The sequence below is a fragment of the Nicotiana tabacum genome, chromosome 19 (genome assembly GCF_000715075.1).
Source record: "Nicotiana tabacum cultivar K326 chromosome 19, ASM71507v2, whole genome shotgun sequence".
NCBI classification, from domain to species: Eukaryota; Viridiplantae; Streptophyta; class Magnoliopsida; order Solanales; family Solanaceae; genus Nicotiana; species Nicotiana tabacum.
The window spans coordinates 99,195,592-99,213,942 of record NC_134098.1 but is presented as its reverse complement, the minus strand read 5'-3'; the positions used below and the strand labels follow the sequence as shown (position 1 = coordinate 99,213,942).

Here is an 18,351-nt window from a genome sequence, read left to right as displayed (position 1 = left end):
TTTTATTTTTTCAAATTTCAGTTTTTTTTTGTCATCACCCACCCTACTAACCCCCGCAAAAAAAAATTTATTTATTTATTTATTTTTTTTAATTTCAAATTTCTGTTTTTCATTTTTCTGCACCCCCACTGCCCCAACCCCACCCCCCACTGCCCCAACCCCCACCTTCGCACAAAGTTTTTTTTTTTTTACTTTTTATTTAGTAATTTCAAATTTTTATTTTTTCGTTTTTCTGCACCCCCACCCCCACGCTCATACTCCCGCTGCCCCACCCCCTACCCCCGCACATTTTTTTTTTTACTTTTTGTTTTGTAATTTTAAATTTCTGTTTTTTCTTTTTTCTGCACTCCCCCGCCCCCCTCTCCCCCCGAAAAAAAATATTTTTTTAAATATATTTTCAGTTTTAGTTTTTCCATCTTTCGGTTTGTATGTTCGAAATTTTACAAGTTCCAAAGTTATGAGTTCAGAGATTTATGTGTTTGGAAGTTTACGCGTACCAAACACCAAAAAATGAATAAAATTACTATTTATTTTCCAAGAAAGTTATACCAAACACACCCTTAGTTCCAACAAAATTTATTTTCAAAATGATAGCTAAATGTTTTGTGTAGATAAATAAGGTTATTTTGGACACATTGGGACATTGGATCCTCCCTTTTTTCCATGGTTGTTCAAAATTTCCAAAGTAATCCAAAAGAATTCAAAGTCATAAACAAACCGCGAAAAGGATAAGGACTAGTCAAAGTGTTAGACAAAAAGGCCCCCGCGAATATTCCGCTGGCATAATTATTGTCTCAAATCGCACGCCCCCTCGTAAATCCCTTCCCATGCTAAGGACATTATTGTCATTTCAATTAATCTCCCGAGGCATCCACCGTTTGATTCACCATGATGTTAGATCCACGGTTCAAAATTAAAGTTTGACTGCAAGTACGAAAAAATATGCAGACAGGAATGATTGGGCCTTTCGGTCATGACTTTGACCAGTGAGATTTTGAATTTTGATTTGAATATTAGAGATTAGAGAGAAAAATAAGATACTTTTCTTTGTCTATTTACAATTACATTCCCAAATTAAAAAACGACGCGATTTTATAAAAAACATTTTTACATGTTTTTTATATAATTACCTGAAAGTATTACTCCCTAAAAATATGATTCAAAACGTGATTTTCTAAATTTTAAAATAAAAATTATTTCATATTTTGAAATTACATAAAATCATATTAATTTTTTAGAAGGAAAATAATATATATAAAAAAGTAAAATTAGAGAAAGGAATACAAATAGTAACTCTTATCATGTTTAGGGAATTTCTTTTCTCTTTTGGACACAAAAGGAGAGGAGAGGAGAGAGAGAGGAGAAGGGGCCTTTTATTGTAGTAGTCATATTTTCACATTTTGGTATTTCAAAGTTCAACCTTCTCTCTATCTTCTTCCTTTTCTCTCTCTTTCTCTCTACCATTGAAGAAAAACTTTCAGGTGTTTGAGGAAAGAGGAGGAGAGTTAGTAAAAAACTCTTAAAAATTTGTGGGTAAGCGGTGGTTTTTTGTGCTCTTGGGCGAAGCAGAGATGAATGTCATGCGTCGCCTTAAGAGCATTGCTTCTGGACGTTCCTCCGTTTCAGATCCTGTAATTTTCTATCTCTGCCTTTCTTTTTCTTTGTTTCTCTTAAACTGGTCAAAATAGAGCGAAATAAAGATATATGTTTTATACAATATAACATAACCTAGCTAGTCTAGGAATTAGGATTGAATTAAATGTTAATCGTTGTTTTCTTAATGCGTCTAGATAGAGGGGAATCAAGTGAAGTGATTTGTATAGAAGGTTGGGAATTAGAGAAACTAAATGAAAAATATGGGAATTTACTGTTTTCTTGTTAATTTTCATCATATGGTTTGTTTTGATTAGGAAATTTGAGAAGAAAGATGTTTACTTTTTGAATTTGGAATTTAAATTCTGTTTTTTTAGTTTTTTCTTTTGGGGTCGATGATATTTGTGTTGAATGCTTCTTTGTGATTCTTGAGGGGGGAAAAGAAGCTTTACAGTGATTTTATTCATCATATTAGCTCTAAATATGTGCGACTAATAATTAAGAAAAAGTTGAGGCTCAACGGTTGCAAGAAGATAAATGCCATTTGGAAGATCATTTGCTTATTTGACTTTTATTTTGTTTTATGCTTTTTTTTTTTGTTTTTGGGCTGGGTAGGTGAGGGTTGGGAGAGTTGGAATCTTGCACCCCATAGGCCTGCTTACTCTGGTAATATCTGGCTGTTGTGTCCCAAATTTTGTTAGGATGAACTGATATGAGATTTATAATGGAAGCTTGATTTCATATTATTTTTTATTAGATTTATCAGTAATTCATCTAAAGAATGTGATATATTACTGATTTTAACAGGGTGGCGATTCAAGCATAAAGAGGGTGAAGGTTGAGCAAGAAGTAGATCAAAGGGTGGTTGGTGAAACTCAAATGGAAGAGAGATGTACAACTATAGTTCCAAAAGAGGATATGGCTTCTACTTCTAAGGGCACAACTACTGGAAGCACATCAACTATGGATACTAGACCAGAAAATTCGGAGTTTGATGAGCTTCCTAAAGAAATGCATGAAATGAAAATTAAAGACGAAAAAGCTGATAGTCATGAGGATAATTTAAAGGTATCTTCCACGCATGTGCTCTTTCCGGACTAATTTAGTACATAAAGTTGATGTCTTTAAAATTCTGAAAATGTTGCTGATCTATCTTGTATCCCATAGGATATGGAACCTGCTGTTGTTAGTGGTAATGGAACGGAAACTGGTCAGATAATTGTGACTACTGTGAGTGGTCGAAATGGACAACAGAAACAGGTGAACTAGTTGAATATAATTTAATTTCTTATTATCCCCACTATACTCTTTTAGGTTTCATTTTAGCTCAATTAGAAGTTGACCTCATACTGTTGTCCCAGACATTGTCTTACATGGCGGAGCGCGTGGTTGGTACTGGTTCATTTGGAACTGTATTTCAGGTAAATTTATATATTTATCTAACGTCTATTGAAAGTGCTAGGTTGATGGAAGCTTTGCAGTTGTCTGGATGACTTTATTGATTCACTCTTCACCCATTTTATATATATGTCAGGCGAAGTGCTTGGAAACTGGTGAATCTGTTGCTATAAAGAAAGTCTTACAAGATAGGAGATATAAGAACAGAGAACTTCAGATTATGCGCACGCTTGATCATCCTAATGTTGTTAAACTAAGACACTGCTTCTATTCTACTACTGAAAAGAATGAAGTCTACCTTAACCTTGTCCTTGAATATGTTTCTGAAACTGTTTACCGAGTTTCAAGGCACTACAGCAGAATGAACCAACACATGCCCATTATATATGTGCAGCTATACACATACCAGGTGAGCTTATTGCTGGATTCTTCAATTTTCTTATCATGGTTGTTTAATTTCAGATTCTTGCAACGCAGATGTATTGTTTCACGAACTATCTTGATTTCAGAGATTAAATGAATTCTTCCTCTAAATTATAAATTTTGCAGATATGTCGGGCTTTGAATTACATGCATGGTGTTCTTGGTGTATGCCATCGTGATATTAAACCACAGAATCTTTTGGTGAGCACTCAATTTTCCCTCTGGACATGCTTGTTGCTTTTAGATATTTATAGCTCTTCCATTTGCATGCCAAAATGACTCGAAAAAGTTACTGTATCCCATGTTGTGGTAAACTGGAGTTTTATGTCGGATAGTCTGTTACTGCTTGCTTTTCTTCTCCCTTCGCTCCTTCTCCCGTACCTGTCCTGACTATTTTTGGCTTATCCAACTTCTGAAGGTTAATCCCCACACACATCAGCTAAAGCTCTGTGATTTTGGGAGTGCAAAGATGTTGGTATGTGATGTTTCTTCTTAACCAAGTTTTCTTCTTCCTTTACAGTTAGAGAAGTTCCTAATATTTTGCCTTTTTGCTTTAGGTGCCTGGAGAGCCCAACATATCATACATTTGTTCTCGTTATTATAGGGCCCCTGAATTGATCTTTGGGGCTACGGAGTACACAACTGCAATTGACATGTGGTCTGCTGGTTGTGTTATGGCTGAGCTACTTCTGGGACAGGTTAGTTTATATGTGTAGTTTAAAGTTCTGCTTCACGTGTTCTCGTTTCTGAGCAATCCAATTCCAAAAAGTTCACGATTAAGAAAACTAATGAATAAACAGAAATATATGTTGGTGACCTTGAATACATTAGTCTGATAGTTTACTGCTGTAATATTTGTAGCCTCTTTTCCCCGGAGAAAGTGGTGTTGATCAGCTGGTGGAAATCATCAAGGTGTGCAATCTAGGGACTCTAATTGCTAATGTTAGGTGGTTTTAATCTCTGTCAATTTGGATGCCTAATTTTACTTAGTCTTTTTATACTTGGCGCATGTCAGATTTTGGGGACACCAACTAGAGAGGAGATTAGGTGCATGAATCCAAACTACACAGAGTTCAAGTTTCCCCAGATCAAAGCTCACCCGTGGCACAAGGTTAGTGAAACTTATTTGGTGGATGTAACCGATTTTTCCCCCTTTCACCTCTTTGTTCCCTTGGTGAAGTTTGTTGTCCACTCACCCTCACACGAGTCTAGCATGGATCAAATCTAACTAGATTGCAATCTGCAGATATTTCATAAAAGAATGCCTCCTGAAGCAGTAGATCTTGTATCAAGGCTTCTTCAATATTCTCCAACTCTACGTTGTACTGCTGTAAGTTTCGAATTTTCCTTTTAGTTTTCGAGAAGTTAGGTTATTATGGAATTCTCCTTTTCCCCACCCTTCAAACTCGGTGGAATATTTGTGTCCTGTTTAATGAGTCCTCAATTTATGTGCTTTTAGCGCATCATTCAGTGCCCATGAAACAATTCGGTTTGCTTGCAATTCTTTAATGTGATCTTTCATGCATGCTTATAAAGGTACAAATAGTAAAAGACAGAATTTTTGTTGAAAGTAGTTTTCAGTAATGTTGTATTACTCCTTTAAACGTGCTTGATGTCTGTTTTCTGGGGGAATTTGAGCAGCATATTTTGTGTTCATTGACAGTTGGAGGCATGTGCACATCCTTTCTTTGATGCTTTAAGGGAACCAAATGCTTGCTTGCCAAATGGGCGACCTCTGCCACCTCTATTCAACTTTACAGCTCAAGGTGACCTTCAGTTTGGTTTTTCACTTATACGATCACATGATTTGATGCCTCAATCTGACTATTGTAATTCTCATGCAGAGCTCTCTGGTGCACCTGCTGACCTGCGAAAACGCCTTATTCCTGAACACATGCGCAAGTGAATTTTGTGAAGACAGTTGCTTAGGCTTTGTAAATGGGTTTTTTTGAGAGGTTTAGTCGCCTAATCAGTGCTTACTTTGCTCCAGCAAATGCAGCTGCTATTCTTGGCCCTGGTAATATTTGATGCATTTCAACGTCAACATGGAGCTAGTAACTTGCTAGTTGGTTTTGGAAGGAGGTTATGTCAGTAAGATTCGTCGGTGAATGATCGGCATGGCATGTCTGTCTATAAACTTATTATGTGTTAAAAGTATCGAATACCCCTCGCAGTTTTAGATGAGAGTTTTCATCTGTTAATTGATACGTTGTAGCAATATCTAGTTTGTGGGTATTCATAAGATCAATGGGTGCTCCCAAACTGGAGTTATAGATGAATTATTAGGAATTTTTTAATTTTTAAGTAAACCATTTCTTCTCTTCTGGTTGTCAGTGCTAATATATTCACTCCTTAAGTTAATATTTGTATTCTACCAAATGGAGCATTTCCACAAATGAGAAGAAAAAGGAAATGAAATATATGGGTTGTTCAACGAGCATTCCCTAATCATACGTGTTCACAGAATTTACCTATTTTCCAAAATGAACGACCTGCATTGACACTTGAAAAAATAGTGAATGGATACAGGATGGTGACTAAAACTAGAGGATAAAACAATTTTTTCTATAGCAATGACATATATAGGGTAACTTTGCCCGTAAAGGTTTAGAAGACAAATAAGAAGAAACTGATTAGCATTTTTTACATCTTTTGAGATTTGAACTGAATGCTAGGCCACCCACTTGGATTGTAGAGGGCAAAATAACTTGGGAGTGTTACTCCGTCCATCAGACTTGAAAATATGGGCATTAAAAACTAAATAAGGAACTATTAGTCCATTAAATACGAATCCTCCATTCAACAATTTAAGATTTAGTCGTAGCCACCATTTGGAGAAAATAGATTCAAAGCACTAATTAACAGCAACTACAATCTCTTATGAAAAGTCAGCACCTAAATAGTTTTAAGTACAGCTTTGTGGTCCTGTGATCAGAACAAATTTGAACCAGAGAGATCACATCCCCATTCAGCAAATAAGGACAATCAAGATAGGTCTGTTTACTTATTGACAATTGCATAAGGTCCTTGGCATGTGGTCCGGATGGTTTATGAACTTGCAACACATACCTATTTGATCTACAAAGAGAATACACCACCACAGATATAATCATCACCATCAACAGCGACATGTGTGTTTGATCTACAAAGAGAAAAGGGCTTTGATGTCATGGAGGACTTGGGAATGATGTCTCTGTTGCCATGCAACTAGTTGAATCTCCAGGATCAAACAGAAATGGATGTACTTTGAAACCTGTAACGCAGTCCCACCAGAATTCCTGGTACTGTTTCATCAACTCCGGGGGGATGGTGGATGGTTTCAGGAAATGTGTGTAGCTATTTTCCCCCGCTAGCACTCATAATAGGAAAGGCTACATTGACTTCACCGGAAAAGGCTTTGATGTCATGGAGGACTTGGGAATGATGAATATACTATGTTCAGTAACATGTGTGTTTTTTGTGGTCCATACAACCAAAGGCAGGCAATGAACAAAAGACTTTATTAGATATTCCACTTACCAGATGCTCACAATAGAGAAACAGGGGACTAGCGGTGGGAAAGCTATTAGCTTCTGCAAGCAACTATTGTTATACTTTTGCATAAAGGAATAGGCACTTAACAGAAATAAATTATTTATTTGAAATAAAAAAGTATCCATTCAAAATCAGAACACCAATTCATTTTGTCCTAGACATTAAGAGAGATAGATCTGAAAGTAAAGATGTCTAGACTTCTGAATATAACCACCGTCCGCTTCACCAGTAATAAACTCGTGCATCCTTGGAAAGAAAGGGCAAAAGAAAAGACAGGAATTTCCCATTTAACATGTTGTCTTTCTATATTTTTGCATTGTTGAAGAATCATCAGTTATTAAAAAGCCATTGGTGCACACCTAGCCGCTGCCTCTAAGGCTCCAATACTTTTTTTGTTTGATCAAATGATATCAATCAAGAAGACTCTCTTAGTTTTGTTAGTGTCTTTTCAGATTATGTCAGTGTCTTTTCATCAGTTATTAAGCTAAACGGAAGTCTAGCTGCATAGCTTTTTTCTCACTTATACAAAAGGCAGCTATCTCAATCTTAAGAAATTTAATGAATCAACTAGTACCCTAGGGAATTCTCAAATTTTTTCTGACATCCATCCCTTGTCAAAAAGTTTGACTTTATGGAAAGACACTGACATAATCCAAGCAAGGAACTTAGAAATCTTATAAAGATATAATCCACTTACCACTGCCTGCTGATATTTCTTCCATCAAAACTGTTGTCGATTAATGTCATTTTCATCAAATCTCCCTCCATTAACAGCAAACAGCAAGCAATAACCTGTATAGTTATATGGTTGCTTCACTACAGGTCTCTACATTAGGGACAATCAGTAAATTAGAGAAGCCTGCACTGTCAGATGCAGAAGCATCTTTTCACATGGCAACACAACTGAAAGCATCAGCATCATTAGACTGACAGCATTTAGAATATATAAAAAGGATGAAAATGAGGAAAATCAGGTACCAAGTAACAGGTAAAATAGTAGTTACAGCTACCTAAAGAAAATTCAAACTCAGTTTCTGCTTATGTACCAGGAGTATCAAACAGGAAGGTGAAAAAAGGTAAGAAAAACACTGAACAAAATGTCTATGTGGTGCAACTTGAAGATTTTGAAAGGATTAGCCCCCCAAAGAGTGACCTTTTTAACCATCATTTTCATTTATGAGGAACAAAACCTAAATTTTGTCCAGTTATACCAAAGTTTCAACTAGCCAGTTCTTGCTATCAGGGAAGGCAACGGAATCAAAGAAAATCCATTAGCTTTACCCAAAGTAAAAACACCTTTACCTTTAGAAAATTATATTATACGACTAGCATGCATCTTTTTTTTAAAAGAAAGAACTTTCATTCTATACAAACAGCAGTAAACTCCCAAGACAATGGCAAGGCTATGCATTGAACAAATGTCCAATCTTACTCTCAGGGAAACACTAAGATATTCTCAAGCACTAGCATGCACCTATAACATGCTCAGAGTTCTAATCTTAACAGAAAACACCAAGTCAACTCCTTTTCAATCAAAGTCTAGGGTTCAGGTACATGCTACACTTCATCTAAAGCGGAAATCAGCTCCATTGCAAAGGAGTTCAAACAACTAGGTGGACATGGCACTTAAAGGACATAATGGAGCTTCAACAACCAAATTTTGTTAGCATATACAAAATTTACTCCTATGCCACAAGTTGTTGTAGCTATCCCTATCCCCTATGGCGCAAGTGAAACCAGAGAAATTTCCTTCAGAAGCTAGAGGTTTATTTAGAATAGTTCCATAAGAAAACGGAGATGACCTACCCATGTAGATCATGTATTATACGTGGGTGAATAATTTACCATTACCTCACCGAAACACCGGCAAGCCAAAGTTCCCATACCCACTGTCAGAATAGTGCAAAACCAAATGCTGTAACCAAACACTAGATATATCTTCTTACCAATAAAAAAAAGGTTGTAAGCAAACACACAGCACTCCATAATTTTTTCAATCAACAAGACCATTCCAGAGTTCTAGAACAGTTTAACACAACCTAAAAATCCCTGACATCCCCAGAGTTCTCGAATAGTTTAACACAATCTAAAGTTCCTGATGCCCCACAACTGCACAGGTTAGGTCCCTTATCTAGTTGGAACAAGTGCACGGTTTAGGTCCTTAATCTGGTTGGGTAGTTTATAGACTGAAAAAGAAGCAGCTCCCTACTTTACCTGCAGAGTAGATATCAGAAATTAGGAGAAAACAATTAACTCCAAGCAAAAGTATTAGTAAGATGGTTTCATACCTGTGTAGGGAAGCTCATCACGAGGTCATGTAGAACAAAGCTTTCTTGAGGACCATCAGACCCTGCTTCATGGAGTTAAAAATATCTCTCAGAATGAGGACTAGTTATCTTCCCTGATGCAGGGGAGTGGCAATTGGTGCCTGATGTAGAAGAGTGTTGCGAGAATAGGGACTAGAGAATCGACTCTTGTGTAAGTCTCAGAGAGAAATCAGCTCCGATAATTCCTATCATTTACATTGATCTGCATAATCTTAACTTTTAGTTTCTATTTTCCAATTAATGATCTTCATTCTAGCAATTTATAGATATACAGATGTGAACAGTAAACCTTGTGATGCACTGCACCTCCAATTAATGAAAATTGGATGATCTGATCTTGAAGGAGAGCCTTGGTGTAATTGGTAAAGTTGCTGCCATGTGACGAGGTCACGGGTTCAAGCCGTGGAAACAACCTCTTGCAGAAATGTAGGGTAAGGCTACGTACAATAGACCCTTGTGGTCCGGCCTTTCCTCGACCCCGCGCATAGCAGGAGCTTAGTGCACTGGGCTGCCCTTTTTTCGGATGATCTGATCTTGCCAAGCCCAAAGAAAACAAGAGTCAAGGAAAGTCAAAAGAACATTTGCTACCAATAATCCCCACAAGAACATATTCCTTCCTTAAAATGATGAAAACAATTTGAATCTCGCAAAATAATTTGTCGATCAAAAACTCTTGACATGAACTTCATCGCATTATGACAGTCACCGCATACACGAAGGTTCTTGTAAATCCGAATTGGTACTCCATTTGGCACACAAAGAAGCCCAAAAGCAATAGCCAACTTCTCACTGTGATAAGAAAGACTTCGTTCCCTACCTTCTTCATTGATATCATGGAGAGAAAAATTCAAGTCTGGCACATATCCAGCTTCCTTAATCAATGTAATAACATCATCAAGTTTTGAGTAAATTTCATCACTCTTTGGATGGCTTCTTCCCTCAGATATAAATGTGTGGACAACTCCATTCATCTCAATCCAACTATAACCAGGCTCTTTATTAACACCCTTCAACTTCATTTTTCTTCTAAGTTTTGCTGCATCTTTCCATTTTCCTGCAGCTGAATAGATATTTGACAACATAACATACGGGGCAGCATCTTGTGGTTCTAACTGAAAGAGGGCAATTGATGCTTTCTCTGCTAGATCTGTGCTCCCATGTACTCTACATGCAGCAAGCAACGCTTTCCACACAGTAGCATCAGGTGCAATATCCATTTCATTGACTAATTTCTCAGCCTCCTGTATTTTCCCAGCACGACCCAAAAGATCGATCATACATGCATAGTGGTCAGCGCTTGGTCTTATCCCATAATCTTTCTTCATTGAATCGAAGTACTTCTTTCCATGCTCAACAAGACCTGTATGGCTGCAGGCAAATAATAAGCCTATAAATGTAATGAAGTCGGGTTCTATTCCACTTGCAATCATCTCGTCATAAAATCTCACAGACTCCTTTCCTTTGCCATTCTGGGCATAAGCCACTATAAGAGCAGTCCAACTGATCACATTACGCATTTGCATTGAGTTGAATACTTTTTTGGCGTCTTCAAGGTACCCACAATTGGCATACATTGTCATAAGAGAATTATCAATTGATAATGATGCCTCAAGGCCAGATTTAAGAAAATCCGCATGAACTTGTTGCCCAAGTTCAAGTAGTGCCAATTCTGAGCAAGAACTTAGAACACTAGCAATGATAATATGGTCTGGTTCAATTTCAGCCATTCTCATCTCACAAAAGAATTTAAGAGCTTCTTCATAAGAGCCATTGTGAGCACAGCCAGTGACAAGTGATGTCCATGAGATTACATCCTTTTCCACCATGCTGTTGAAGACACTCACTGCACAAGCTAGTTCTCCCTGTTTAGCATACATATCAATAAGTGCATTGCTTACAAGCTTGTAGCTTTCATATCCAGTTTTAACAACCATGCAATGAAGACATTTCCCATTTTTGACATCCTGTATACAAGCAAGAGAATTCAGAACTGAAGGGTAAGTAAATTCATCCACTTCCATATCACTAGCATGCATCCTTTTGAACAAAGACAGTGCTTCCCCTGGAACTCCATGCCTCACACACCCAAGTATCATCGAATTCCAAGAAACTGCATGATCTACCTCCATCAATTCCAATGCCTTCTTAGCACTGTGCAAATCCCCACATTTAGAATACATGTCGATTAACGAGCTTTGAACAAACACATTGGCCTCAAAACCACCCTTGACAATGCAACTATGTACCTGTACCCCAAATCTATTATCATAGAGTGCAGCACAGGAAGTTAAAACACCGGGAAATGTATACTGGTTCGCCTCAATCCCTTCTGAATGCATGTTGCTAAAACACTGAATTGCTCTTAATGCATCACCATTTTGAGAATACCCATTAATCATAGCAGTCCAAGTAACATGATTTTTCCCATGAGACATAACTTGAAAAATACACTCAGCTTCCGAGATGCGCTTAGACTTTGCATACATATCAATAAGGCCAGTCATAACAAAAACATTCACATCAAAACAAGTCTTAATAGCATAGCCATGTATCTGTTCACCTCTTGAAAGCAAGCCTTTTATCGCGCACATTCTCAGAATACTTCCCAATGTGAACTGACTGGGTATATGCCCCTCACTTTGCATTTGCCAGAACAATTCAAATCCTTCAATTTCAAAACCATGCTTACAGTATCCACAAATAAGAGAAGACCAAGAAATTGAACTCTTAATTGGGACCTCCTTGAACACTTGTCTTGCTTCAACAAGCCTTCCTACATTGGCATACGCCGCAATAATTGTATTCCATGTAAACTCGTCTTTCTCAGGCATTTTATCAAACATCTTTCGAGCTGCATCAGTGTGACCCAGTTTTGACAACTCACTCAGTTTTTTATTTTTATCAACTAAGGAACATTTATGGCCTCGTGTAATCGAACTTGCAAAGGTTTGAATCGTGCGATGAAGTTGCAGAGACATAAGTTGACACAAATAAACCTTTGACCAGAGGTTGAAATGCTGAAAATTTTATGAAAATTTTGCTTCTTGAATATGAGCATAAATTTTTCATTAGAACAAATAACATGCAGGAATAAAGACACTTAATTGTTTATAGTATGATTTTTAGAATTGCATAATTCATCTCCATAAATTTTTGGACTTGCAACATCCAAACTAAAACTTGGGTTATTTTGGTGCAATCAATTTGCTATCTCCTAACAAAGTCATGGGTATTACCACTTGAATGAAAAAGAAGGGAAATACTTCACCTCATCATAGAGTTTAAGGAATGGTATTATAAGGGTGGTTTGTCCACATTGACATTATTTCTAAGGAAATAATTTTCATTCATTCTTTTTCTTTTTTTCTTTTTAATGTTGGTTGGCTGTAAGGTGGCTTTCCCATGGGTAATCTTATTTTAATCACATATGATCATCCAATTTTACAAAAAATATAAAATAAAATTTTAAAACGATAAATAATACAATCTTACCTTTATATCACTAAGATATTAATCTGGAGCCACAAACACAAATCGATGGTAAAAATATCCACGAGACACCACTTTAAACATAAAATAATAATTCTAACCCACTTAAAAATATAGTAAAATCTACAATGTGCTACGTGGTGAAAGATAATGTGCATCAGTAACTTCTATATAACATCATTCCTATATAACAACATTTCATTATAAAAGTCAAGTTTTTTCGGAACAAATTTTTATGTTATGTTATAATATATGTTCTATATAATAACATTTCGTTATAATATCCAAAAATATTCGGAACAAACGAGTATGTTATAAAGAAATTTGACTGTATTAGGTTGGGAAATGATTTTTTTTTTTTTGGCTTTTCTTAGTGTTGCCATGTGAATATTATACATGTTCCGGCCTACAAGGACACATTTTAGCATTCTCTAACGTTTTCTATTTTTATGATGTATATGAATAATTAACTTATGATTTGACTATATTCTTTATTTTTTAATTTAATATTATATATATTTTTTTATATATATATATATATATATATATATATATATATAATAATTAAAATGCACACATTCTCAAACACTTTAAGCTCCGTATATTTTGTTTTACTCTTTTTTTTTGTTGGTCTTTGAGCCCCTGATATGATCATACAATTACATTTAAATTATAAAGAAACACATGATGTGCGACTAGTAAGAAAAAAGAACTCAACATCCAAATAATAGCAAACATCATGATTGTAAAGAATCTAAATTCTAATTCACATGCACTTATGTATAGGTGTTACAGCAAACGCATACAACGATCAGACAAACCAACGGAAAAAACAAAAATGCAATACAGTAAATCCTGTGAAATGAGGGAGTAAACAAAAAATTAAAAAACAAGAAACTTCCTCGAAATAACACGTCCCCCTTTGCTTTCCAATTATTATGGAACTCATCTGTCGCTTTATACACTCGAAATCTAGTAGTAGCAAAATGTTATGAATTGATAATGATATTTGATTATGATGTAATATATATAAAAAATATAGTAATAGATCTGATTGAAAAGATAATGACTCAAACTTGAAATTCATGATATAACACTATTACTTCGGCCATCATAAAGTTTTGCTGGTGTTACTGTGTCCCGACAATTTGGAGGAAGTTACCAAGGGTGGCGACAGAATCAGAAAAAAGCTCGCCAATTGGATACAAAGGTAATAATGTGTGTGATTTTTCCCAGGTCCCAACATTAAAATATTTAAATGATTATGAGTTATGTAATACTCCTTTGTCTCATATTATCAGTCGTGGTTACTAAAAATAACTGTCTCAAATTATTTGTCACTTTAGAAGTTCAACACAAAATTGATTATCTTTTTCCTCTTTTACCCTTAGTAATAATTATTATTGAAGACTACAAACAACTAAATTATAGATAACTTTGTTCAAATACCAATGAAGAAAGATTAAATATTACTCTCTCCGATCCACAATAAGTGACCATTTTACTTTAGGCACGTCCATTAAGAAAATACTAAATTTTATACAAAAATACCTAGTATGATTAAACTACCCTTAATTAAATATTGGTCACATAGTTATATTAGATTTAATGTGAGGAGTAAGAAAACTTTTTAGGGATATGCACATAAGGGTAAAAGAGTAAAAACAAATTAAATTTTTTCTTGATTACATAAATGGACACTTATTTTGAACAAAAATGAAAAAGTAAATTGATCACTTATTGTGGAGCGAAGGGAGTAAAACATAAATAAGGGTAAAATAGTTAAAATTTTATCCTAATTAATTTTTTTTAAATAGCGTGTACAAGAGAATCATGATAGATAAGGAGACGGTTGGAGTATAGGTATGGGTGTGAGGCCAGGAAGGTGCAATTTCAATGTCTTACCAATCTTTAAAATTTTTAACGGAGAAAGCTAATAAACACATTCCCTTAATTGGCAAGTTAGCATCTCGTGTTCAGCAGTAAGGAGAACGTTATCGTCTAGCCTTTAGCAAATACCGACCTTATAAGTTACTATATATACTAGACTAGACTAGAGCAAATAACTGCTAAGCGATGTAGTTTTATAGTAATTTAAATAGTTTCCTAATATGTAGTTCACGCTGAACTCCATTTCGCCTTTTTAACCCTTTTAAAATGGAGTTCACGTTGGACAAAATAGTAATTTAAATAGTTTCCTAATATGTAGAACTTTCAAATAAAATAAAATATTATTTATTAAATCTTTCCTTATTTGAAATATATAAGATTCATAATTAAAATTTTGGTTATGAAATCTTTCCTTTTAAAATTAGTAGAAAGTTTAATATTTAGAATTTCAAAATAAATATAGTATGGGAGAACTAGGAATATGTTTTCTTTTCCTTCTATTTTCTTACGACAATTCCCTTCGAAATATGTTTAGGTATTCATTCTTTTTATAGGTAATAACTTAGAATTTTAAGGGCTAGTGAGATGTTTATACTTAAGAAATATTTTAAATTTTAAATATATTTTTTAAATATTACATAAGAAGATAAAAAATTATCTATAATTTCTCTATTATTATAAAATTAAAAATTCCCAATGCAATAAATAAATAAATTATTCTTTTAATGTTAAGAATAAATAATCAACTCTTTGAATTAATTAATTAGCAAAAGAATCCAATTTAATTCTTTTTCAAAATCTCATGTTAGTAAAGTTATTTTTCAAGTTGATCAAACTTTTAAGTTACACAAATTTGTTTCCATAAGAAGAGCACCAGCGGTGGCAGAAATTAAAAAGTTGAGCAAAGTTAGTTATATTATAGTATTAAAATGTTACTTATTTTCAGTATTAGGTAACAAAATAATAATAATTTCCATAATATATTCCCAAAGTTCTCATAAATAAGAATATGGCATAACAGACTTTTATTGGACAAGATTTCTTTATTTAGTGAATTAGCTAAATTGGATCAACATTCATTATTAAGAGCTAACATTTTTAATTTTTGTTCAATAACTCAAATATTTTATTTAATAATAGTCACATTATTTTTAAAAGTTATATATTCACTGAAATAGGGTACACGCGCAAAGCGCGTACCCTAAGACTAGTTGATTGCGTACCTTAAGACTAGTTGATTAAAAAGAAACTAATGGATTAATTAATTATCTAACTCTATACTCCGTGAAGGGACAAGAGTGGATTGGTGAGCACCCTCCACTTCCAACCAAGAGGTTGTGAGTTCGAGTCACCCAAGAGCAAGGTGGGGAGTTCTTGGAGGGAGGGAGCCGAGGGTCTATCGGAAACAGCCTCTCTACCCAGGGTAGGGGTAAGGTCTACGTACAAACTACCCTCCCCAGACCCCACTAGTGAGATTATACTGGGTTATTGTTGTTGTTGTTATTGTTGTTGCTGGTTAAATAAAATGGTTGTTAACTCTGTGAATCATGTTGATTTATATATTCTATTTTTATTTTAATTATGATTATTGACCCTTAGTGAGTGTCAAAGTCGGCCATCTCACATATTGGTTTGTTTAGAGAAACATAACATCAGAATTTAAAATTTCAATATTACATGACTGATTGTGAAAAGTTGATAGCAAATGTTTGTAGTAAACTAGAGCGGTCAATATGGGCTGGATCGAGTTAGCCCAGCCCATCTTATGTGGGCTTTAGCAATTGATGGGTTGGGCTGGGCTAGCCCAATATTTTGATGGGCCTTATAATAGTAGCCCATTCCAACCTTATGTGGGCCCGAGCCCCCACGGGCCGGCCCAACATCTTTTAAAATATAATTTTATATTTTTTCTTTATGTTCTAACCTAAAAAAGATAAATATTTAAAAATTAAAAAATATCTTATTGCAAAATTTCAGCAAAACTTAATAACTTTTTATATTGTTCCAATACATCACAATAAACACTAAAAAAGTAAAAGACAAGACTATATTTATTCACTAAAAGTCAAAACTCAAAACAAACTATTCAAGAGAACGTCCATGACGCTTATGGGGTATCCAACACATCATCTTCTTCAAACACATTTGAATCTGCTTGTGATAAGGTTGTCTTAACATCTTCACTTTCATCTACGTCTACAATTCATATGCAATATTAATTAGTTAAATATTAAAATAATAAAATTTAAAAACTAATAATATTCAAATTCACATAAAACAAATATTACCAGTTTGAGTTTGGGAAAAGCCGTACAACCAATTTCAAGTAGTAACAAGTATTTGGATATTTTCACGATGGATGCAACTTCTGTACTTTGTCAAAACACGCCCACCAATGCTAAATATTGATCCCGACGCTACAGTGGTAATAGGAATACTAAGTACATCACGCACCATCACTGAAAGATCAGGATATTTTCTAGAATGGTCCTTCCAATACATCTCTTGAAACTTCTCAAGATCAAGCTTTGGTTCCTCTAACTAAAGATCCAATTCTGACTTTCCATCGCTAGAGACGGTATACATTTTATATATTTTAAATAAATATTTTTATTAGGCCCACGGGCCGACCCAACCCAGACTCAATCAAGCCTAACAGGCCACGGGCTTACTCGGGCGAGGCTTAAAAGCCTCATTTTTAAATGGGCTCCAAAAAATTTAACCCAACCCTACTAAATTACGAGTTGGACTAGGCTGGTCCAACGGGCCAATCCCATATTGACGGCTCTATAGTAAACGACTTAAAGTGATAAGAGCAAGACTCCATTTTGTAACAACTCAGGCAATAAAGCTAGAGCGGTCTAGTAAGTAGTTATTTATTTTCGAGTTTTAGTCTTTTCCATTTAAATTAATGTATATTCCTTTTCTGGATGTCCCAAATATTTGAATTATTCCATTAACAATGCTATAAATATTATATACACTTTAAATGAATTTATCTAATTATCTTATTTTAAAACTTTTGAGGCAGTGTTTGCTTTACTAAATTAACTTTTGCATCATACTTTTAAAATTGTTTTACTACTATTAATAAAAGACAAATTTATTATAAGGAGTCGTTTGGTTTATTATGTGGTATAATACGAACAAAAAATAAACATCGTTTGGTTGGTGTACACGATTAACCACCGCATAACAAATTTTTATTAAATCTCAAGAAAAATGATCCCTGAACTTTAGTTAAACAAAGTTATACAAATCGAAACGAAGAGGGTAGTCATATTTAAAATGTGTAATGGAGTGATAAGTATTTTTCATCCTTAATTAAATAGAGGAGTAAATTTTCATCCTTAATTAAACAGAGGAGTAATGTTTTTGGGTATACCAAAAGAAAAAAAGTAACTTTTAAGTAATGAACACAAAATTAAATAACTTTCACGTAACAAAAAAAAAGACAAAACTAAATGGTAATCCATAAAATTTACTCATTAGATAAAAGCCTCAAGTTCAAGCTTTGAGTATTAAATATATGTACACGGTTTGGCCGGAAGAAAGATGTTACAAATGTGTTACCAATAAGAATTATAGTGGACTGGTAAGTTCATTTCATATTCAATCAGAAATTTCGATTTTGAATCTTGAATATGAATGTCATGACCCAAAATTCCACCACAAGTGTCGTGATGACACTTAGTCT

At 34.7% G+C, this 18,351-nt stretch overlaps 2 protein-coding genes across 6 annotated transcripts; one reads left to right on the top strand and one right to left on the bottom strand.

The window, feature by feature from the left end:
- The first annotated feature begins 1,308 nt into the window (after positions 1-1,308).
- LOC107799265 (shaggy-related protein kinase epsilon-like) lies at positions 1,309-5,834 on the top strand. 2 transcript variants are annotated; one of them, NM_001325667.1, is given in 13 exon segments: positions 1,429-1,631; positions 2,401-2,661; positions 2,761-2,853; positions 2,955-3,014; positions 3,128-3,400; positions 3,541-3,615; positions 3,833-3,889; positions 3,972-4,112; positions 4,276-4,326; positions 4,430-4,525; positions 4,661-4,744; positions 5,078-5,180; positions 5,259-5,834. In NM_001325667.1, coding segments are annotated over 13 exon segments (1,416 nt in total). In that variant the 5' UTR covers positions 1,429-1,571; the 3' UTR covers positions 5,321-5,834.
- A 458-nt stretch (positions 5,835-6,292) lies between these two features.
- Positions 6,293-12,641, bottom strand: LOC107790860 (pentatricopeptide repeat-containing protein At2g03880, mitochondrial). 4 transcript variants are annotated; one of them, XM_016612821.2, is made up of 3 exons: positions 9,565-12,641; positions 9,237-9,477; positions 6,293-9,162 (listed from the first exon to the last, which is right to left on the bottom strand). In XM_016612821.2, exon 1 carries the CDS (start codon positions 12,251-12,253, stop codon positions 9,860-9,862), a length of 2,394 nt encoding a protein of 797 aa, XP_016468307.2. In that variant the 5' UTR covers positions 12,254-12,641; the 3' UTR covers positions 6,293-9,162; positions 9,237-9,477; positions 9,565-9,859. The 4 variants fall into 4 exon arrangements, with proteins under 4 accessions (XP_016468307.2, XP_016468305.2, XP_016468308.2 ...); XM_016612822.2 differs by having other exon boundaries at positions 6,606-6,846; positions 7,646-9,162; positions 9,237-12,641; XM_075238250.1 differs by having other exon boundaries at positions 6,606-7,740; positions 8,895-9,162; positions 9,237-12,641.
- Positions 12,642-18,351: the final 5,710 nt, after the last annotated feature.